The following is a 25,037-nucleotide window of genomic DNA, read 5'->3' on the forward strand; positions in this document are numbered from 1 at the left end:
TGCACACCTCTCTGTCATCATAATTGTGTGTATATATATATATATATATATATATAAAGCACTAAATAATCACAACTAGGTACTGAAAATTTTCGCCCCAGCCCGTTATCTTTGCCGCTTTCTTTGACTTGTGTCGATTCCGGTACTGTTACTCTTAAGTTTTCCCATTATGTACATATCTTTCTCATCTCGAGATAGTTCTCGCATCGTGAATATATGTTCCTTAATCTCGGCATATGTAAAAGTTTCAAAGCATTTCGTGTGACAACAAATGTGCGAAACTTTCTCTCTCAGAGTGTCTAATCTGGAATCCTCGTCGAACACAACATAATCTTGTATTTCGTCTTGTACATAATTTGAGGCAAGTCAATGTATCATATCTACATCAGATTCTGAGTTCAGATTAGAGGAAGCTCATCATTAACTATCCCACTAAATGTATCTAGCTCAATATTCTGTCCGCGGAAAGAATTCCCGTATTACTTCATCAAGATCCTACAAAACCACTTCGGAAATTTTAACTTTAGTGCTTTTAGAATAAGTTTAACACTGAATAGAATATATGAACAACAACTATTAATTAAAAATCAGTATTAATCATTAGATGCGTCTCCTTGCTGAATTTAGAAAAAAATGATATTCACCAGAAAATCTGCACAGTGACCTATGCACTCACTAGATTATTAATATTTTTCTGAATCTTTTCACCGAAAGCTTTTTTTTCCAAACCATCGTTCCTTTTATTATACCCCACAAACGAAGTTCAGGGGGGTATATAGGAATCACTCTGACTGTGCAGATTAGTGTCCGGGCCATAGCTTCTTTGTTCTTTGACTTAGGCATACCATATTTGGCACACAGGTGGATCACCATGAGACGATGTGTCGAGTACCTTCACAACCTCTACATGACCTTGACCTCAAGGTCAAAATTAAAGGTTTGTTTTTTTTACAATGGATTCGTGTCCGGGCCATAACTTCTTTGTTCTTTGAAATAGGCATACCTTATTTGACACATGAGTGTATCACTATGAAACGATGTGTCATGTACCTTTATGACCTTGACCTTAAGGTCAAAATTAAAGGTTTTTACAATGGATTCGTGTCAGGGCCATGACTTCTTTGTTCTTTCACATAGGCATACCATACTTGACACATGAGTGTATCGCCATGAGACGATGTGTCGGGTACATTCATGACCTCTTTATGACCTTGATATTTGATATCAAGGTCAAAATTATAGGTTTATGCCATGGATTTGTGTTCGGACTCTATCTTCCATTTTCTTCTACAAAGGCATACTATATTTTTACACTCAGGAAAGAGGTGATTTATACCTATTAACAACACCCTTTGGGAGATTGGGGTAAGCCGGGGGGGGGGGGGGGTGTATTCTTAGTGAACATTGCTCACAGTACCTCTTGTTTTTATTCATGAAAAATATACTTTTTCCATAGGCTTAAATGCTACATTTGTAAGTTAATTAGGCCATATCTTCTGATCCTGAGGGAAAATTTTAAATTGTCTCTCGGTAAATCTTTTTTGTATGTTCTATAGTACATTTGCCAAAATTCGATTAATTCTTAAGGAAATATTTTTACGGCTCATTGGGGGTGGAATACCTTAAAACGTTAAATGTGCTTGATAACCTTGATTATCATTTCTTACTTATACTCCGCTTAAGTAAAAAAATTTAACAAATTGTGTTTAACTTAAACTTAAATCCTTGTAATTGTTTTTAATCCTTTATTGTGTAGCGGTCATGATTGTTGTTGATAGGTGGTAAAAACCTATGCATAATGCTCATCATTATGTTTTGTACGTCAACCAATTAGGACAAACATATACAATAATTTGGTGAATATCAGTAAAAATCAAGAATGCATATAAATTTTTGTAACATATAATTTTATCATATACTCTCAGCCGTGTTGCAAAGTTCTATGAAAAAAGATCGAGTTGATGTGACCGCGATTATACTTAAATAGGTTTAAATAAATAACACTACATGTATATTACATTGATATATATACTACACATAGGATCCGCGATTGTACTATTACATAACATGCAAGGTGAAGATAACGAACAGTGATCAATCTCATAACTCCTATAAGCAATACAAAATAGATAGTTGGGCAAACACGGACCCCTGGACACACCAGAGGTGGGATCAGGTGCCTAGGAGGAGTAAGCATCCCCTGTTGACCGGTCACACCCGCCGTGAGCACTAGATCCTGATCAGTGTGCCAAGAACGGCTTAACAATCGGTATGGAACACGTCAGACAGCATTTGACCCAATGCGAGGTTGTACGGACGAACTAGATCGTTATAACGACCATAGAATTTGTGAAATGCTGACTTCAATCGAGACTGTTGAAATCCCTGTACCATCAACTTGTTTGTCAGTAGCTTACCTCGATTTAAAAACTGACTATACGCAGAACAAGCTCTTGCAAATCGAATCAGTTGAGATATATAAACACCATATGCAGGTGATAATGGGATATTGCTACACAAATATGGGAAGTTGACGATGGAGAATCTGAAATCATCCCGTTTGTCATACAGTTGAGTTGTCAGTTTGCTGTAATGTCTACTTTCAATGAAATATCTAAGTATGATGCAGAAGTGGACGACTCTGTGGTGTCCTTTATTTTGAGCTTACAGGGATATATCAAATCGACATATGAATGAAAGCTTTCATTGTTAATAGACAAAACGTCATCGATATATCTAAAAGTCGAATTGAAGGTCACAGCGAGAGATTTTTTCTTCTCATGTAGAAGTTTTTGAATAAATTCTGCTTCATATGAATATAAAAACAGGTCAGCTAACAAGGGAGCACAATTCGTGCCCATGGGAATTCCAACAGACTGTTGGAAGACCTGATCACCAACATACGAGATGATTTCAGTATTGTAAACACAAACAGCTTTTTTAAATGAATGTTTGCACAAATGAAATTATAATTCTTACCAGTAAATCCATTAGACTTTCTTCTTAGCCATATACACCTAGTAGTATTTCATGTTGGAATTCTATGTAAACAACGTACATGAACCCAGGATGTTGAACAAACGCAGCCGAAAAAATTACTTTCGGGTTTACGTTGCCGCCATTTTGACGTTTCAAGTTCAGGAACTTTGACGTTGTTTTCTGTGAATTGTGACGTCGAGCGATAAGGGCCCTTTTCTCATGAGAATTATTTCTCACCAGAATTATTGAGATAATGAAACACCTACATTACAGAGATATATAACGGAGATAAAACATCAGAATTACTGAGATAATGAGATACCTACATTACAGAGATATATAACGGAGATAAAACAACAGAATTATTGAGATAATGAGATACCTACACTACAGAGATATATAACGGAGATAAAACAACAGAATTATCGATTAAATGTGCGGATTGTGGCTTGATGTCAATGACTGTAAAATTGTGAACTGGCTTTGTCAGTTTGGGAGTTGAATTTCTTCATACACCTGAAATAATTCTAACCCAAAGTAGTACTCTATGTAGCTGTCAAGATGATAACATACATATCTTTATTCCGCTTCACATATACTTCAATGGAGATTCAGAAATGTTTATCGTAAAAAGTAAATACGAAGGCAATGGTATCTCTGTCACTGGCGGCGGATATTCCACTGATAACAGTACTGCGTTACCATACTTCCTGAAGTTGCACAACAGAGCGAAATGCCTCGACATAGTATAAAATCAGGATCATGCCATTTGAGTGGATAATCTGGAAATAGTGATATGGATCAACTCTGCAAAAACGCAACTTTCTGGGTAAGTGTGGTACGAAGTCTGAGAGATTTATTCCTTTTAAAAGTTAACATCTACATTATATTTTCCTCGTTGAACTACCTTGTAAGATACTCGGTTTTATTAAATGTTCGTTATCTTTACCTTGTTCATTTAACTATCGTGTATATACATGTATCTCTGCTGGTGGACACTGTCCTTGAGGATTGATGTCGCCCGGTATACATATAACCCAACAGTCACACATGTTTTCTTCAATTAATTTCTCTGTAGATAACCAAAAGTGTTGACCTACAGTATTAAGGTTGGTCGGTAGTGAACTGCTCAATAAATTCCCACTCACATGTGCAGTTAAGGCGGCAAAATGTAGGCCTATGCTCGGCGCTTACGGCCCTTGAGCACTGTATACATTTCGTATTTTGTTTAAATATCCGAAAGATCAAATCATGGTACTCTAAATAATTCGAATTAAAATCTGATATATTTGCTTAATTACATTAATACAACTTTGACTGAAAATTACATTAAAATACGTAATTGGTCATATACACGATTACGAAACCAAATCTTTATAAGGCAATGAAACGTTGCGTATAATACGTTCATCCAAAAGTACTACTTTTCTGACTAACATAGGAAAATCACAGTCAATTATGGCATAAATTGAAAGCCAATTAGTGCATGAGCAAATATGAATATCAAATGGAATGAAAAAGTAACCATTTTAGACTTATGTTCATTGACAGAGGTGTTCGCGAGTAGCGACACTTATGGGTACACACCGTACGACCCAGGGGCATTTACACATAATATAGTGCACACTGTTCATGTTACAATAGGGAGTGTGTGTACACACTATACCTGTATGTATAAAACACGATAATTCATGATATTGTTCACTCCACAAGTTAAACATCTTAAATTTGATTTATTATTTTTAACGAACAGAAACTGCGTGACCTCGGCACTCCACATTTTTGTAAATAGATGAGAACTTCTGGCAGCTTATTTCCTATCTGATCATTCACATTAATTATGAAATGACCTTTTAATTAAATTCAAACATAAATTCTCTGTTAGCCGTTTAACAATTTCATATATTATGAATCATAAAGTTCACATTGAATCGTCTTCAATTGTTTTATTCCCCTGACCCCTTTCTCGATTAGGGTTCAAAACCAAACCACAGGATACCGGAACATGTACTTAGTGTACAAACTTTCATGAGACAAACCCTTTACATACACGCCGGGCTCGATCCGTAAGGACTCGTAAGAAAAATCCATGAGTGTGAAGGTGGTATAAGGAACACATACTCCAAATGGAGTATGCCATGCTTAAATCTCGAATAAGCTCTATAGCTTACCTGAGATTTAAAGTATGTACTCAAAGTGTCGTCTGTTTTTATTAAAATGGCTGCATGCCGACAAAACAGGTAGTGGCAGTTCCATCGCCAACGCTCGGCATCAGGTTCTCGGTGATGACCTTAAAAACGGATGTCACGTGTCACAGTAGGTGTGGCACGCTAAAGAACCCGCACTGCTCAATGGCTGTAAGCGCCGAACAAAGGCCTAAATTTGAAGCCCTTCACCGGTCTTGGTGACGTCTCGATATGAGTGAAAAATTCTCGAAAAGGACGTTAAACATTATACAACCAATAAATCACGAAGGTTAGTTAACTTTAATTGACATTTAACTTGCCATTAACTTGAACATCTATATAGCGGTAACTTGAAGTTAACTGTCAGTTAAGCTTAAACTAACTTTCATGCAACTGGCCCTAGGTGTAGAATCAATATCAAATTTTTAAAAATATTTAGGTCCATGAAAAGCAAGTCCGATTTAAAAAAAAAGCTGTGTTTGCGGAAAATTAAGAAAACTATTTTATCTTTTTCAATGTTGCTTCAGGAAGTGTTGAGTGTGTGCGTTAAAAACCTTTTATTCATTGGATGGGATCGTAATATCGTGTCGGGCATCCCATTGAGTGAAAAGTAAACATAGTATGCAAGGTGAAGATAACGAACAGTGATCAATCTCATAACTCCTATTAGCGATACAAAATAGATAGTTGGGCAAACACGGACCCCTGGACACACCAGAAGTGGGATCAGGTGCCTAGGAGGAGTAAGAATCCCCTGTTGACCGGTCACACCCGCCGTGAGCCCTATATCCTGATAAAACATGACGAATAATGGATATTGATAAAACGAATATAAATATTTAGAACTATCGCATTTATTGACAAAAATAACGATTTATTACTGCTGAACACGTCGCCTAGCATAGAAATTGTAATGCTGTGGAGTCTACATACAATGTTTCAAGTCTCCCAAACTTCGAAGATTTGTTCAAAGCTTATTGTTTTTCCGTCCCGTGGGGATCCGGGTTCAGTGTCACTTGCTTGTCGTAGGAAGAGACTAAATGGGGTGGTCCTTCAGATGAGACCACATCAACCGAGGCCCCTTGTCACAGCAGGTGTGGCACGTTAATGAATCCTCCCTACTCAAAGGTCGTAAGTGCCGAGCATAGGCCTTAAGTTTGCAGCCCTTCACCGACAATAGTGACATCTACATACATGGGCGGATCCATGAATTGCAGTTGGGGGGGGGGGGGGGACTTGTTAAGGCACGGGATCTGGGGCCGCCTCGAGTCCCCGGAAGCTCCTGGATTTTTCAGATTTTATAGGGCTAGAAATATGTCTCCTCTGCAGTCATTTTTACTAATTTCTGTCATTTCTGCAGGGAAAGGTGAAATTAATAAAATTTTAAGGGTGTTTGGAAAAAATGTGGAAGTTCTCCCAATAAAAGTCATTCAATAAATAAAAAACAAAATTGTTATATATTTCTCCGAGAGTGGAAGAAATTATTGCTTCTTCTTAATTTGTTTACATTCTTCTAAACAAGAGACCACGGGGCTGCATTCACACCCACCCCTTAAATCCGCCACTGACATACGAGTGAAAAATTCTCGAGAGAGACATTTAAAAAAAAATAATACAATCAATCATTCAATAATTATTCTTCCGGTTTTCTTTTTTACTCCTTAAATGTATGCAGCCGTTCTCCGTAACTCGTTAATGAAAGTTAATGAAAGTATTAGATTTTGATAAAATCCTTCATTAGTACGAGTGTGGGATAGGGAAATTCCACCCAGGGGACAAGATTCGCAGTCTAGAACGAGGCTTTCTTGTTCTAGAGGTGGAATTTCCCTATCCCACACAAGTAAATAATGAAGGATTCTTTTTTCTCACATTGTACCTACAGTTTAGTGCATAAATTTAGGCGCTTTGAGAAAATTCTAAATTATCAAAATTTCCTTTGATTGATTGAATATTGTTTAACGCCCCTCTCAAGAATATTCCACTCATATGTGTAGGAGTTATGAGATTGATCACTGTTCGTTATCTTCACCTTGCATGCAGACGTCACCATTGCCGGTGAAGGGCTGCAACATTTAGGCCTATGCTCGGCTTTTATGGTCTTTGAGCAGGGAGGGATCTCTATCGTGCCACACCTGCTGTGACACGGGACCTCGGTTTTTGCGGTCTCATCCGAAGGAAGTCGCCTCTTACGACATTCAAAAGGTACTGAGGACCTATTCTAACCCGGATCTCCACGTGCCTACAATCTTCCTTTGAACTTCGATGCTAAAACTAATTAGATAGGCAGAAAGAGCATACCCAAGGTTGTCTACCAGAAAGCTATAGGCCTACTACATGAGAAATATTTTTACTTCGCCGTGTAACATAAATCTTAGGGCTCAAGTGGAGTATACGGACAAAGTAGTATTATAGGGTTATTGAACTTATATTGATGAATATTGGCACGAGTTGGCTGTGAAAATGCACGAGCTTGCGAGTGCATTTTGACAGCCAACGAGTGCCAATATTCACGTATGTAAGTTCAATAACCCTTTTATCATATAGCTAAAGTATTTATTTGTTAAATTATATCCTTTTTCACTTAAACTACTCCAAAATAGACGAGAATTCATCAATATTGGCATCTAAGGTGAATGTGTGCATCCATTTCTTAACTGTTCAATAGTTAACCCGTCATTAATGCATGAAACAAACTCATTTTGTAAATGGGGACATCATAATTGATGTACCCCGCACCTCAGATCTCCAGATTTCCATAAATTTCATCTAAAATACGGAAAAAATGGATGAAATTAAGAAAGTAAGGAAATGAGGAAAAAATCTGGAAATTATGTGGAAAAAATACGGAAAGTTGGGCTATTTTCTATTTTCAATTAGGAATGCAGAACTTAGAAAAAATTTCATATGGAAAAAATGCAGAGCTCTGAAAAATATTTAGTTACCCCTACTGATATTAAATACTTTGAAAAGAAAGTCTTCAAGAGAGATCGGGCTCATAATTTAAACGCATCGGGTGTGTTATTCATTTTTTACTGGAACCAGGACAGCTAGACCATGAGGCCAGACAAGAAACCAATGGATTTGATGTTTAATGCCATTTTACAACAGTTGACAACGAATTTATGTACATGTAGCTGGAGAATGCATATATTACGGTATGTATACAAGCAATCTACAATGTATTTTATAGACTGATTAATTTTGCTCTAGATAAGACAAGGATTCTCGCTTACTCTATCAAAATATCTATAGTATCATCAATTAGAGACGTGTGTAATTTAAAACTCTGGTTATATGGGGTCTAGCTGTGGTATTTTTTATAATGAGTATTTGCAATTTTATTTTATTTCATTTTATTTTTCAGAGGGTGTTCTGTAGCTGTTCTTCGTGAATGATTGTGAATATTTCCAAAATGAGGATTTTTAAAGAGTTTAATCGAAAAATTGCACTTTATCCAATTTGTACCTTCAACCGTGACTTTCTGAGTGAGTTTACTTTGACTGCGACAATGTGTTTATGAGTACAGATCCTTTGAAATGCATAAAAAATGGATGGGACTGACGGTAGCCGGTGGAGTTGTTGTGGATGAAACTCGAGTGATTTTATGACCAAATATTGAACAAGTGTCGAAGTGAACAAATCAAAGAACTGCACATGGTTGCAGATGTTTGGTTTTATCTGTTCATTTGTTTACAGAGCTTTTAACTGTAACTCTTCAAGTTTTATTAGGATGTAATAAATATTCCCATAAGAATTTAAATGAAGTTTATTGAAGAGTTTTCTTTTTTCTGCATTTGTTACAGATTCCTGTTACAGATTTCCGTATTTCTATTACAGATTTCTGTATTTCTGCATATTTGTTACAAATTTCTGTTAACAGATTTCCATATTTCTGCATTTCTGTTAAAGATTTCCATATTCCCCCATTTCCACATTTTAAAAATTTATCCGGAAAAAGAGTCCCAATACTCCCGTGCGCATTTTTTCCATATTTTAAATGCGGAAAAAATCTGGAGATCTGAGGTGCGGGGCAGTAAAACATTTTGCTTAAGTAAATATCAAATACCGGCTCTGTCAGTTTCGGAGGACCGTCGTCTGCCATTTTGGCTTGTTTTCGTCGTTACGGTAACGTCAATATTGAACGCTAATACTCGGAATGTTTCGGGCGCATACAATTTACGCAATGCAAAGTTAGCGTTCAATAAATTCTCAGGATATTGAACGCTAACATTCTCTAGATTTTACGCAGATTTTATAATAGACTATTTATGAGCTATATAATAAAACGAATTATTGTGCATTAATGCGCCTAAATGTATATTAATGCACATAAATGTATACTACAAGATATAATAGAAATAATAATATAGACATAGACAGTTCGGCAGGTAGACTGGTCGATGGATCGGTAGGACGACGGGTTGGAAGGTAGAAGGGTAGATGGCTCGGCAGGTCGAATAATAATAAATTTTGATTTACACATTGTATAAGAAAATCGATTTAAATCCTTTATTATAATAGGAATAGGTTGAGGGGTTTAAGTATTGTATAACTCATACAATTTTAGTCGTTGACTTATCAGAAGGAGTAATCGTCATCCGATTAATGAAATTAATACTTGCATGTTTGCCTTCATGTCAAATAAAGAAGAGACAAAGGCATGTATGCCTGTTTCTCAAAACCATATATTTATGTTTATGTTGCGTTTACAGAACCCTTCTTGATTATGAAAATGTTGCAAAGTTTGTGAATTGAGGTTGATGGTTTCTGCAAATCGACTTCAGTTCATTATCCATGTTGGAAGTGTCAATAAATGACATTCTGTATAATTCAACAGAGGCACCAGACAACGAGAGTAACTGGCTATGGTTAATTAAATCTCTGGTGGCAATTTGAAGAATATGAGTCTGTTTATTATTTATGTGATTATTTGTAGTTAATTTAAAAACAATGAAATACACATTGTTACAAATATTTTTAGAATTCAGTTTCGTTAACATGAGTGCCTATAATTATACATATCACATTTAATTAAAGTGCATTGATTAAGGTTTTTTTTTTTTAAACAGTATGTTTAACCTACTTTTAATGTTTGATACAAGGGAGCCCTTGATATGTTTTTGAAGGATTCTGACGGACACAGCGGGACCACGTGATCTACATACACATTTGACGACCCTTTGTCGAAATGTTTGCACTCTTCTCAGTGGTAGAGTTTGGGTAGGAATCGGCTTGATGGCCTACATGTCAAGGAAAAAAAGTATTGGTCATGAATTTAAAATCAATCAACTATATATATATATATATATATATATATATATATATATATATATATGGTTTGTAAAAAGGAATTCAGTAAATACATCCAATAATAAAAGTCAAGAAACACAAAACTCGAATAACATTTCACTGTTAGCGCTTTCGGCTTTAATGCCTCTTCAGACAGTTATAAAATGTAATTATAAAAACAGTTATAAATTTTATAACTGTCTGAAGAGGCAGTTTTGTGTATATATATATATATATATATATATATATATATATATATATATATAATTTACAAATCTTTCATATACATTTTTGGTCATGAAATAATAATTCAGTCTCAATGAATGTTTTTATTTTTTAGTTGAATAATGATATTGCCTCGTTAATGATGTGTTTCTGTTGCCCAATAATGTTATAGAGTAGCTGGGCCTGTTCTATGCTGCATCGCTCAATGGTTTGGGGTGTGTGGTCGTCCTATCGATGTAAAACACACATCCACGAGTGCTGAATGATATGTAAAAGAGCTCCTAATCGGATGGTGTGCAAAGTAGTGTCTTTTGTAGACGTTATAGGCGATTCCGTCTCTCCCTGGGTCATTATGCTGGGTTCCGAATTTTCTTTGTCTTGTAAAAAGTTAAAAAAGATTGATTGATTGAATATTGTTTATTTGATCATTCGTTCAAACTTACAAATGAAAATGATGAGCAATGTAAATGACATATTTATTTTGTAAATTATTAATAAATGAAATAATAAATTAATTTCTCTCAGAAATTCTAAGTATAATTGGGTTTTTTTTATCAATAATATTTTGATAAATAAATACCAGTTGTACAATATTCTATATAAAAGATTATTGACAACTCGATTGCAGTTGTTAGGAATTAATGTTTTCATACATACCTTCAGTTTCGCTATATTTCTGCTGTATAAAGGCCTCGTACTGGTCGATCATATCGGTGTATAAGGCTTCTGCGTCATCGGATTGATGATATACCAAATTGACATTGAAATGTTCTGTGTAAATGTTTTGAGGACAAGTCTTCAAAAGATTGCATGTTTGTTTCTTGTAGTTTTTGTAAATTATCTTTCATCGTTGTCGATTTTTGGAATTCGGCTTTTGCTGTAAAGATCAGAAACCTATCTACAAGTCCATCTTCTGCGTTTAGATTTGCCAACTCGGAAAGGAAGGGATGAGGCTGAATCATTTAACACATCGACATAGGTGTGTGGGTAAATCCTCGAGTACCCGAGGCTAATGTGCTCACGTCTCCCTTCCCTCCTCACATATTACAAAGACTGGATCTCTCTGACTCTCCTTTCATTTGCTTTTGATTTATGGAACTAAAAAATCTATGTCCTTCATCCCCAGTAATTAATCCATAGCTCTCAGTAGCAATTTGGTGTTTTTGGATGCCGGCTGTTGTGCAAGACTCGAGCTATAGTTTTTCCCAATGAAGAACTTTTATCCAAGACAGGAGAAATGACACACTCGAAAGTTTTGGTTTTCCTCCACCTGGATCACACACAGCAATTACAAATTGATTCAATACAGATTTAAATCCTGTACTGTCGATTTTGATTGAAGTTCCAGGGCTGACTAAACATCCAGCAAGTGCCAAAAGGGGAGGAAGAATCAAAGTTTTCGAACAATTTGTCGCCTTCTCGAAAATGTCTAACCAATGAGCAATTTCTGGATTCAAACAGTTTCTCCAAGGAATATGCATTTTGTCCCCCACCGCAACGCGGAAGGGGATATAGAAATACCGGTGTCCGTCCGTCTGTCCTACTTCACTTTGTGGTCGCAACTCCTCAGAAACCGCTCAACGGATTTTGTTCATATTATGTAGGATTGTTAGTCACCATGTGTAGTTGATCATATTTCGCTGCCATTTTGATTTGACAATTTTTTTCCAGGAGTTATGGGACTTTGTTGAATTTGTTCATGCTACACTATCGGAACAAATCAGTTTTCCGCACTTTTTTCTCTGTTCTTGCAGATATTTATTTCAGATTGCTTTGCCCTAACAGGTTATAGATCAAATTCGAATTTCGTCTCGGCCAGTTGAGTTTTCGCTAAGTCATGGCCCTTAGACTATAAAAAAAATAGCAAGGGTTTTTAGTTTTTCGGACTTCCTGTTTTACAGATTAAATTCGAATATTTGGTCCGCTAATTTTTCACTACATTATTGCATTTGGACTTTATGAGTTTCTAAATTTTTTGTTGTGCTTCTAGATATTCATTTCATGTTTTGTACATTGCATGCTTTGCCATAACATGTTATAAATTAAGTATAAATTTTGTAATTTTAAGCTAATTACGACCCCTGGTCTTCGAAAATTAGTATGAATTATAAGTTTTTTAGACTTTTGTTGTTGTGTTTGCAGACTATGTATTGTCATGCAATATTCGCAGAAATGTTTTTGGTGTTTTATTCTTCATAGAATTTATGAAATTGACCACTACTCGTTATCTTCGACTGCGTAATTTGAACAAATGTAAAATGCTGTCACTGGTGCAACTAATCTACCAGTACATGGAATAATTTGTACTAGCATATAATATACTAAGATAATTAAAATTATAATGAATCTAACAATAACTAACGGATATTGAATTACCGTCACACATAATGAATCTTACAGTAACTAACGGATATTGAATTACCGTCACACATAATGAATCTAACAGTAACTAACGGATATTGAATTACCGTCACACATAATGAATCTTACAGTAACTAACGGATATTGAATTACCGTCACACATAATGAATCTAACAATAACTAACGGATATTGAATTACCGTCACACATAATGAATCTAACAATAACTAACGGATATTGAATTACCGTCACACATAATGAATCTAACAATAACTAACGGATATTGAATTACCGTCACGCATAATGAATCTAACAATAACTAACGGATATTGAATTACCGTCACACATAATGAATCTAATAGTAACTAAAGGATATTGAATTACCGTCACACATAATGAATCTAACAATAACTAACGGATATTGAATTACCGTCACACATAATGAATCTTACAGTAACTAACGGATATTGAATTACCGTCACACATAATGAATCTAACAATAACTAACGAATATTGAATTACCGTCACACATATTGAATCTAACAATAACTAACGGATATTGAATTACCGTCACACATAATGAATCTAACAATAACTAACGGATATTGAATTACCGTCACACATAATGAATCTTACAGTAACTAACGGATATTGAATTACCGTCACACATATTGAATCTACATGTAACAGTAACTAACGGATATTGAATTACCGTCACACATAATGAATCTAACAATAACTAACGGATATTGAATTACCGTCACACATAATGAATCTAACAATAACTAACGGATATTGAATTACCGTCACACATATTGAATCTACATGTAACAGTAACTAACGGATATTGAATTACCGTCACACATAATGAATCTAACATTAACTAACGGATATTGAATTACCGTCACACATAATGAATCTAACAATAACTAACGGATATTGAATTACCGTCACACATAATGAATCTAACAATAACTAACGGATATTGAATTACCGTCACACATAATGAATCTTACAGTAACTAACGGATATTGAATTACCGTCACACATAATGAATCTAACAATAACTAACGGATATTGAATTACCGTCACAAAAGATTGTTGTTATTTGTTTGATTTGATTCTTTTATATCATATCTATGGTGATAGATATCGTGAGGTATAAAATTAGATATAAAATACAACCTCTACCATTGGGTCAAATGCTGTCTGACGTGTTTCATACCGATTGTGATGCTGTTCTTGGCACACTGATTTTGACTGCGGATAACTCCGTTTACCTGATTAGGATATAAGGTTCACGGCGGGTGTGACCGGTCGACAGGGGATGCTTACTCCTCCTAGGTACCTGATCCCACCTCTGGGGTATCCAGGGGTCCGTGTTTACCCAACTATCTATTTTGTATTGCTTGTAGGAGTTATGAGATTGATCACTAGCTGTTCGTTATCTTCACCTTTCATATTTCTATGTACAGTATAGGTAAATTCTTCAGAAGTTCTGAAAGACACAAAGAATTAGTGATTGGAAGAAAAAATTGAGACTGGAATATCGGCGATCTCTGGAATTAATACTTTTTTTTCAAAGAGTATTTGAAGGAGGATTCCCTGATGGTTTTTCTTTTTATTGATATAGGACTGGAACCAAACAGTAAATGGGGACCAGCTATTATTTACATCATGTTTTCTGTCCACGGTTCCTGTGTGGGTGATACATGGCTGGATATGGATTATCTCCCCCTTCTATATCTATTACCTGTTCAATACGAAAACAAATCCCAACCCTGTCAACTGGAGAATCATCATAAAGACTGTACGTAGAAAAAAAACCTTCATAGTATTCAATGGACTAAATACAAATATCTTTCTTTATCTTCTTTATCTTTGAAAGTTTGACTTTTTGTTTCAGTCTAAATATAGTGTTCAAATGTTTAATTCTTCTTGATAATTAAATATTTTCGTTCGCCCTGAAGCAAGTAGGAATTGTCCGAAAATGTTGCATTTTTGAAATATGAAATTGTAAAGTTATATGTGAATGATAATCTTTTATATACGAACCAAGTGGACACTGAATATTAAGATTTTAATATTTTCCAGCTCCTCCTAGCAGTAAACACAGCGTTATTGATTGTACAGTGGGTTCTGGAGTACACGCCTCATCATTCTCTTTGGAACGCAGCAGTCTTAGGGTTTACTCTGCAAATCTGTACACAGGTAATCATTGTTTGGAAGGTCTTAATAATCAGTAACACTTTTTAGGTCACCTGAGTCTACCATTGCAATTTGTCAGCGTCCGTCGACATCTGTCTTGCGTTAACAATTGGATATTTTTAACATCTACATTATATATATATTTACATTATGACCCCTGGGTCGAGGCCTCTGCTGGTGAACTGTTAGTCCCCGAGGGTCTCTACAGCCAAGTACAGCTAAGTACTTCGTTACTAGCTTGAAAATACGGATGTATATTTAATTGCTGTTATAAAATTTAGAAATTCATTTCAAAATTAAGGATTATCTCCCTCACGCATATCTTTTATCCTTAGACGAATTTGACTCCACTTTTTTGGCACTCTATTTCCCCTAAAATAGCTCTAAAAGTTTATTTTTATTTCGGATTTCAAACATATCGGTTGAGCATCACTGAAGAGACATTATTTGTCGAAATGCGCATCTGGTGCATCAGAATTGGTACCGTATAAGTTTTCCATCTACCATCCAATTCTTTTCAAATGTAGTATGAAGTATCTTTGGGACAAGGGTGATGTGTTTTATGATCCTAGGAGTGTAAGGATTTTGCGTTCAGGGTTGGGCCAAAATGGTCAGTAATTAAATGTGTTAAGAATTGAATATCTTCAACTTCATGATAACTACTGTTTCAATTTTTTTTTTCAAATTTAGTATGAAGCCTTTTTGGGACAAAGGTATCTAAATTGTGAATTTCTGGATTCCTGCACCCCTGGGCCTTAGGATCGGGCCAAAAAGTGACCAATTTTCAAAACAATTGTCTTCTCTACAACCACATACCACCTTTTCATCTTTAAGAAAAACTAAATGCATAGTGATGTAGACTCCAAGGCGGGGCCAAATTTGGTATAAAGTACATGTGTGGAAACCATTTTTAAAAAATCCTTTAATGTTATCGATACTAAATTGAATCTAAATGGATATTTAGAAGGATTAGGTAGTCCTGTACTAATATTGTAATATTCGTGATCTCAGGGTGAACGGGTTTTTGGTTTCAGGGTGTGACCAACATTAGTATATTGACTATTATAGCTGATTTGAATGGCTTCTTTTAGTTTACTGATACGGTTAAAAAATACTAGATGCATATTAGAAAGAACATAAAAGAGTGTACTAAAACTGCGATTTTCGCAACCCGAGGGTTTTGACTCGAGGATGGGTCCAAATTACTCATATCGTGTTTATATAGACCACATCCTGTTCTATACTGTTGCTTAATATTAGAATTTAGCTTAGATATTCAGAACAGGATTTTTTCTCTAGATCTCATAGCCCTTGGGACTAGTGATACTTTTAACTAGTACTCAGGTGACAGATGAGGCCTGTGGGACTCTTGTTTTATTTTGATCATAGCATGTACTTATTTAGAAATTTAAAGACATACAATTATACGAGCAGAACAATATTATAATGTTATCTCTGCTGTTAACGGTACCAATTTAAAAGGTTGACTTATTGAATTTTGATGTCTTTTTAAAAAAAATAAGATGCAGACTGTTGAATGCGATAAAATCATTGATATTAAAATCTTTACTTTCATTTTGTGTATTATACAATATACTCATTGCAAAGTTTGCCAGCTTGTTTCTTCACTCATGTATGTTATACTCTGTTTTTGTGAAATCAAAGGTTCAATTGATATAAATTGCTGATCAGAAAAAGAGTTTGCAAACACAATTCATTTAAAGGAATATTAGCTTTAAATCTTATAGTTTTATTCATATTTTATAACTTTTGGATTTTATTAACAGAAATAAAGATATTGATATCAGTGTTCGTTATTTTCACATTTCGCTACAGAACAGCCCACATAGTGATAATGTTCGTCGTTATATTAGAACTAAACACCGCTCTTTTCTTATTTTTCAGTTTTTGCTAGGTTTCTACATCCATATGGAGCGCTGGAAAGGTTTTGTTACATCCGGGGTTTTATTTACATATTGGACAGTAGCAATCATCATCAATGTAGTTCCATTTCACAATAAAATTATTAAACTGGTAAGTATATTAAATATTACTGTGGAATCATCAGAATTCGTGGTGGCTCAATTTTCGTGGGTATGTCTCACCCACGAATTTACATCCTCAACGAATAAAGACAACTAGTATACAAGAATTTTTACAAATATAGAAATCCACGAATTTACGACCCCACGAACCCGTAAAAAAATCCATCAATCCACGAAAATTGGCCCCCACGAATTTAAATGATTCTACAGTATCTACATTCTGTAATTAGAGGTCGCGTCATCAAGCTAACACTTGATGTGGGTAACACGTGACCTGTGTGTACACAATGCAGTATCTATCGTTCCATTTCACAATACGATTATTAAACTGGCAAGTTTATTATATCATATCATATCTATATAATTATGGTATTTGGATATTTTAATTTAGTTGTGTATTTAAAAAAGGGGAGGAAATCGTACAGGAAATAAGTTCATGTACATATAGAAGAGAAATTTCCAATGTAAGGATATCGGGATTTAAAGTAATTCATTTAAATTAATCATTCCAATGATATGCATGACGTTGTCATGCACCACTTTCGGGAATGGCCTCTAATTTCAAATTTTGATCTCACTATTGCGTGTCGAATGTAGCCCATCAAGCATGCCTGCTACTACATTATTTTCGTTCGAAAGAAATACAATATTTGAACGCCTTGTTAATATGCAAGGTTTATCCAAAGCTTAAGATCGCGGACGTCAAAGTTTTAGCCTTTCGAAAATGAGAAAAGAGTTATTCCATTGCATAGCAAATGTTTGATTTTCTTTGATTGTTAGACGGATTTTTTTTCTATATTTTCATACCAATCTCAATGTATTGTGTCTACAGTTTATATGCTGGTGCAAGTTCATAACTTATAGATTTTGTACCACAATTAGAGTTTTATTCAATGTGGACAAATCTATTGCAATCGGAGCCAACTTTATGAACCAAACGACAGGGGTTGTTCTTGACATCGATACAATTTTTAGCGTATGTGTATATTCCAGGAACATATTCGGAGTACATGGCTGTTTACCTTGTTCTGTGCTATGTATGTGGTACTCTGTATACAGTGGGTGTTGTCCTGCTTGGCAGAAATTCCTAAACCTAATGACAAGGTAAGAATCAATACCTCAACGAAACCCTTGTAGTCCGCATCTAGCATAAATCTCGAGTTGTCATATCCAATACTGAGGATGGGATTCATTGTTGAAAGCAATGTCAGGACCAGACTTACAAGGATGATACTTTAGATAAAGTTTAGGAAAGTCTATATCAACCCAAAATTGAATAAGATATACACAGGAATACAATTTTGTGTTAGTTCTCTGATGCTAATTTTGATAGTGATGAGGTGAAAGGTGGCATAAGAGAATACAGAGATGTGAAAAATACTTGTAAGTACACGAGACAACAATTCAGTAAAACAGTTATTGAAAAATATGTAAAATATAGCACTATAAACAACAATTCAACAAAAAGATAAAAATAAGATGAAAATAATGAGATTTGTAAACGAGACAAATTACGAACCAAGATGACAACGTAAACACTAGTTTCTCGTGAGCTTGAATCCCTCAGCTGATATAACTGGTGAGAAAAACAGAGTGATAATTTTAAGAACTCCATGGATTTTTAAAATGAAGTGAAAATGTTGTTTAATCATATATATATATATATATATATATATATATATATATATATATATATATTCATTAGATAGGACACACTTTTTTAATTACACATCTGATATAGGACAGGAACTTTTTTGTATTTTTAGAAAATAGGACATAGGGTTTTTTAAAAATGGAAAAATGGAATGCACTGGTCCCAACCTCCCAATAAATATCGACCGGTCCCTAATGACACAATCAACCCCCTTTTGACTTTGATGGTGATGAACAAGCGAAGACTTCGAACAGTGACCAATCTCTTAAATCGCTCAAAAGTACAAAATTAAGAGAAACTCGAACCCTGAGCAAAACAGAGTGGGGTTAGGTGCCTAGGAGGGGTAAGCATCCCCTGTTGACCGGTTACACCCGCTGAATGGATGGCGTCGTCCATTGGTACTATTTTGTTCTCTCAGGGTATTTCCGTTTCCTTCCCAACAAATGACCCCCTCAAACCTATATCTGTACAAAACCTGGCTAACGACCCACTTGGACATACGCTCTCCAACTTTAGTGAGTTATCTTGGGATCTATCAACTAAACTGAACAACATCTGTTTTACTTTACTTCTTATCTTCTTCCATACGTAAACTAGATTTCCTTGAACAGTTATAAAGAAAAACGAATCGAGCTCAATGTTATCGAATTTTAACCGATGTGGGATATGAAATAAATAAATTTTATCCATGATCAAGTGTAGAACTCGTGCAAATCAATGAGGAGAGATCAATGGGCGAGTACAGGACGAGTCAAACTGGAGAACTCTCATGGATTGTAGTAATATAGTTCTTTAAGTTTAAAAGATACAGGGATATGTTTGTATCGTATGAAATATTTCTAAAGAGCTTGTATCTGTTGTTCGATTACCTAATGAAATGCCTTGTACAATTGCTTAATTTGTTCCCAGGAGTGTAGTCCTTATTCCACTTCTTCCATTCCATCCAGACTGCTGTTTTCCTGGGTCTTCAGGTAAGTACACTGTAGTAGGTATAATGTGGATGCAAATCCATTTGTAGAGATCATTTGTCACTGTTTGTTATCTTCGCCTTTTATTTGAGTTGTATACTGATGATGGTGAAGTTGTTATTTGAGTTGTATACTGATGATGATGAAGTTGTTATTTGAGTTGTATACTGATGATGATGAAGTTGTTATTTGAATTGTATACTGATGATGGTGAAGTTGTTATTTGAGTTGTATACTGATGACGGTGAAGTTGTTATTTGAGTTGTATACTGATGATAGTGAAGTTCTTATTTGAGTTGTATACTGATGATGAAGTTGTTATTTGAGTTGTATACTGATGATGATGAAGTTGTTATTTGAATTGTATACTGATGATGGTGAAGTTGTTATTTGAGTTGTATACTGATGACGGTGAAGTTGTTATTTGAGTTGTATACTGATGATAATGAAGTTGTTATTTGAGTTGTATACTGATGATAATAAAGTTGTTATTTGAGTTGTATACTGATGATGAAGTTTTTGAGTCCACAATGTCGATATTACATGATTTATATCGGAAATGTCAGTATGTCATGTTGGTGTCATTTAACCGGGAAATGTTCCTTGCATTTCCTTCTTTAAGGTGTACATGAATAAATGTTGTGACCATAATGAACATTACAAGGGAATGCCGGAAATGTCATTTAATTCACAGCTAGGGTAATGAGTTAGGCGATATGTAATTAAAGCATCTTAAAGAAATATTACAAGTTCCAAATTCTTTCAAGTTCGACTACTCGAGCCAAAACTGTCCTGTTGTTTGCAAGTATCCAGATTGAAATACTCTTGAACCTTTATTATATTTTAAGATTACATAGGTGGCTCAACTGATCGTCTCGGGTGATCGTTTTATACTCGCATCGTCATGCAATGTATTCAAGTTCGTTCAAACCATATTAATATGCCTAAGAGTGCAATGGGATTCTTCTTTTGTGGTTTGCAAACAGTGAAAATTCATATTCAATACTTGTAATAAGTTTTTGATAGCGCTCAATTAACGTTCTCTGTTTGACACAAACTATTTACATGACCCAAAACAGGTTTTTAATGAACGGATACAGAAGACCCCTAACACAGAAGGATATTATTTCTATGGATTCCAGGGACAAAGCAGACTACCTTTTGTCTAAATATCTAATATGTTGGGAAAAGTCTGAAAATACTTCCAGGGAATGGTAAGCTAATACATGTAACATACTCCTACTATGACAAGTCTAAATCCTATGTTTTCGAAATATAAATCGATATGTCCTCGAAATAAAGCGTCAATGTTCCTTCTCAATGTAAGGTAATATGCTTTATTATATACCCATGAATGTATCGTTCATTGATACTGTGGATTTGACAGCGTGTGATCCGGTTTTGCGGATCACCACACTGTGGTTTTTTGATTCCGTATCAGTATCCTCTGAAACTGATGCCGTCACAATGACGTCATAATGCATCAACGCAACGTTATTTGTGGAAAATATTGAACGCGTCACAAACGAAACTGCGTACACAAAACATAATTTCATAGTATGTCTGTGTTTTTGATAGTTTGGATTACATTTATTATCTTAGAAATGTGGATTTAAAATGCAGAAGGGGGTATATAATAAATTTATCATTACTACAGTAACTTGATCCGAAGAGTTGGATCACGTCTCGTTGACAGGCGCGGATCATCAGATCAAACTCGACGCTTCGCGTCTCGTGTGATCTGATGATTCGCGCCTGTCAACTCGACGTGATCCGACTCTTCGGATCAAGTTACTGTAGTAATAATATATGTATAACATACAAGTCATTGTGTACTTCACAAGTGGGACGTTAAACAATATTCAATCAATCAATCATTACGCAATGTAGAAAAGTGAAAAGAAACGTATACGGAGAATTAAAATATATATCTCTTCGGAGGTGGGTAGCATTTGATGAACGATATTTGTCTATGACATTTTCCCCTCTACACTACTCTTCATAAGAAGTAAACAAATTGTGTTGATGTTAAACGTTCTCCTTGACTCATGATAGTGTTAATATAACTTATTTCTTTTAAAGTTGCATCGAAAAAGAAAAGGATTTGAGTGCGTTAGAAAATGTTGGAGAGTCCTTGCTTGCGATGAATGATGTGGGAGATAATACCTATCCTGATTCTCGTGCTTCCCAGCATTCCCTCGTAAAAACTCTTATGAAAATGTTTGGTGGGGAGTTCTTAATGTTCCATCTACTTGCCATGATAATTGTTGTGTGTAAAATGACAAGTCCTCAGTTACTCAGGTAAAAATAAACATTATCACTGATTGTCACATCCATTGCATGGTATTACTAGTATGTAAAAGTGAACATAACAGAGAATAATCTCACCAATCCAATACAAAGTCAAGAACATATCCATGCAAAAAGGAAAGGCGGGACCAGGTGTCTAGGAGGAGTTGGGATCCCTTGTTGACTTTTCACATGCGTCGTGAGGTAAACGGAGTAATTTGTAGTCAAAATCAGTATGGAAGGAGCGACCAAACAATTGATAGTGAAACAGACAGCATTCGAACCAACGACACGACACGCTGTATTTGCAAACAAGATCATTATCACGACCATTGAATTTACAAAATGCTGATCGCTTACAGTAGTTCAGTGCTAGAGCTTTAGCTTCATAACCGAGAGGTCGTGAGTTCGGGTCCGGATCGCCGAGTCAAACTAAAGACGAAAACGCAAGTAGTGATTGCTCCCTCGCCAAACACTCGGTATTTAGAAGTGAGAATCATGGATCTTTCAAATATGACCTTAACATTTTGGAATGTTAAAGAACACACACTGTTACGACCCTGGGCGCTGAATACAGGTTTTAACTTGTGGTTCTTCACTTACAACTGGTGACGTCTCAATATTTGTGAAAACTTCTCGAAGGGACGTAAAACAAACTTCAAACAAGACTGTAACATCAATATATCTATCAGTCGTCTGTATCGTGTTAGAAAGTATCGAATGAATTGGAAGTTATAAACACCATACACTGGTGATGACAAAATATTGCTACATGAAAGGTGAAGATGACGAATAGTGATTAATCTCATAACTCCTATAAGGAATACAAAATAAAGGGTTGGAACAAAAAAACGGACCCTTGGACATACCAAAAGTGGAATAAGATTCTTAAAGATTGGACGTTGATGATGGAGAAGCTGAAGTCTGTCTTAGAGTTGAGTTGTTAATTTGACTTTGACGTCTATGTTCAGTAAAATGTCTAAGAATGAAAGTGGCAGACTGTGTGGTGTCTTATTTTGAGTTCACTGCAATATATCGAAATTGACATGGATGGAAATAAATATTGTCAATAGATAAAACTTCGTCCATGTACCGGAATATCAAGTTGAAGATCTGGGGCCACAGCAAGTGTTCTTTTTACCATGTTAATGTTTTGAATAAATTCTGCCTCAAACAAAAAAAAAATTAGCTGATAAAGAAGGACAAGTTGTGCCCAACTTAATTCCAACGGACTCTTAGGATACCTGGTTTCCGAAGAAAAGATATACATGCTTATTGCCAATGTGGAATTCCTGCATATTCTATAGTATCAACGTCAGAGTACATGTGTAGAAGCAAATCGTTTTGAAAAAGTCAATTCTTTTGATGACTGATCACAAAATATGAGTATCTCCGGGTTTCTTTTATTGAAGAAGCAGCTTTATGTGATGCAAAAAGTCTAGTCTTCTTTAAATCTACCGTGAGTAATGATGATGGAAAATCTTCTAAAAGTGTTGATACTCTTTATATCGAAGTAAAAATCTATTTCAAATTTCTGTAAAGTTCTTCGGAATTTTTTAGATTTGATGTACATTATTTCTTGAATATGTTGTGGCACATTACCTCTGAAGGTTCACCTGCACAGCAGTTGATACGACAAAAATATTTATTTGATATTTGACTTCATCACCCATCATTATTAGCTCACCTGAGACGAAGGCTTAAGTAAGCGTTTCTGATCAAAATTTGTCCGTTGTCTGTCGGCGTCGTCGGCGTAAACTTTTCACATTTTCATCTTCTTCTCCAGAACTACTGGACCAATTTCAGCCAAACTTGGCACAACGCATCCTTAGATGAAATTTGTTAATACGAAAGGCCATACTCGTCTACATGGGCATATGATAATGAATTTGTAGTCATAGTTAATAATTAAATTTGATAATTAATGAATCATAACTTTTGAAAAAAAAATTCTGAACCAAGCTGTATAATGATAGTTTTGCTCAAACTTGTTTATTGCTAGGAACTGCTGTTCAGGTGAGCAACGTGGCCCATGAGCCTCTTGTGTTTATTTCTTGTCAAGTGTATTTGACTGTTCACAAAAATACTGAATATAAATGTTGGTACATGTATATGGTATAATTTTGCTCATGGGATTTTTTTTGTTGCTGTTTTTATAGAAAGTTAAATCATGAAATTAAAACTGCAATGAAAAGAACATGAAAATAAAATCACGGATTTTTAACGGAATGAAAACAGAATTTGTAAAATATGAATGAGGTGTGTATTTCTACAAGCAGGAGGAAATTTTAATCTAAGCGATGTTTAGTATTTATTTATCGATTGTTTAAATGATGTATACAATAAATAATAAATATGAACATATGAATTGATGCCTGAAGATGTTTATAGATTAATACATCATGTTGTTTTCTATTACAGATTACTACTTGATTTTATAGCAGAGCCCCAGGGTGAGACTAATCAGCTATGGTGGGGATATGTTCTCGCGGTATCTCTCTTCCTGGTATCAGTATCAGAATCCATGTGTTACAGCCATTACTTATACACATCCTTAAACTTGGGCAGAAGAATCAGCGCCACGCTTATGTCTGCACTGTATAAAAAGGTAGGGAAATTCACACACACTCACTGTATAAAAAGGTAGAGAAAATTCACACACTCACAAAATATCTAGTATAAATTCGCTTTTTAGAGCATTTCTCTGTTACCTTCAAGTACGCTCACTGGGGCCGTCAGGGAAACTCATACACTCACAACCAAACAGTACAGTTAGTTAACCGCCGTAAAATGGCTGAAATAATGCCAAAACAATAAACAATAAATCAATTATA

At 35.2% G+C, this 25,037-nt stretch overlaps 1 protein-coding gene across 2 annotated transcripts in view; it reads left to right on the top strand.

Annotated features, from left to right (window-relative positions):
- The first annotated feature begins 3,675 nt into the window (after positions 1-3,675).
- Positions 3,676-25,037, top strand: part of LOC125664124 (ATP-binding cassette sub-family C member 3-like) — a 47,105-nt gene continuing 25,743 nt past the window's right edge. For both annotated transcript variants that reach the window (XM_056152641.1, XM_048896682.2), the window contains exons 1-9: positions 3,676-3,808; positions 14,673-14,849; positions 15,134-15,250; positions 17,153-17,281; positions 18,286-18,396; positions 19,856-19,917; positions 20,994-21,128; positions 21,997-22,215; positions 24,625-24,811. In XM_056152641.1, the coding sequence (XP_056008616.1) occupies positions 3,776-3,808; positions 14,673-14,849; positions 15,134-15,250; positions 17,153-17,281; positions 18,286-18,396; positions 19,856-19,917; positions 20,994-21,128; positions 21,997-22,215; positions 24,625-24,811 (1,170 nt within the window). In that variant the 5' untranslated portion in view covers positions 3,676-3,775. The remainder of the gene's footprint in view (positions 3,809-14,672; positions 14,850-15,133; positions 15,251-17,152; positions 17,282-18,285; positions 18,397-19,855; positions 19,918-20,993; positions 21,129-21,996; positions 22,216-24,624; positions 24,812-25,037) is intronic.

This window comes from Ostrea edulis, chromosome 1, assembly GCF_947568905.1.
Source record: "Ostrea edulis chromosome 1, xbOstEdul1.1, whole genome shotgun sequence".
In the NCBI taxonomy this organism is placed as follows: domain Eukaryota; kingdom Metazoa; phylum Mollusca; class Bivalvia; order Ostreida; family Ostreidae; genus Ostrea; species Ostrea edulis.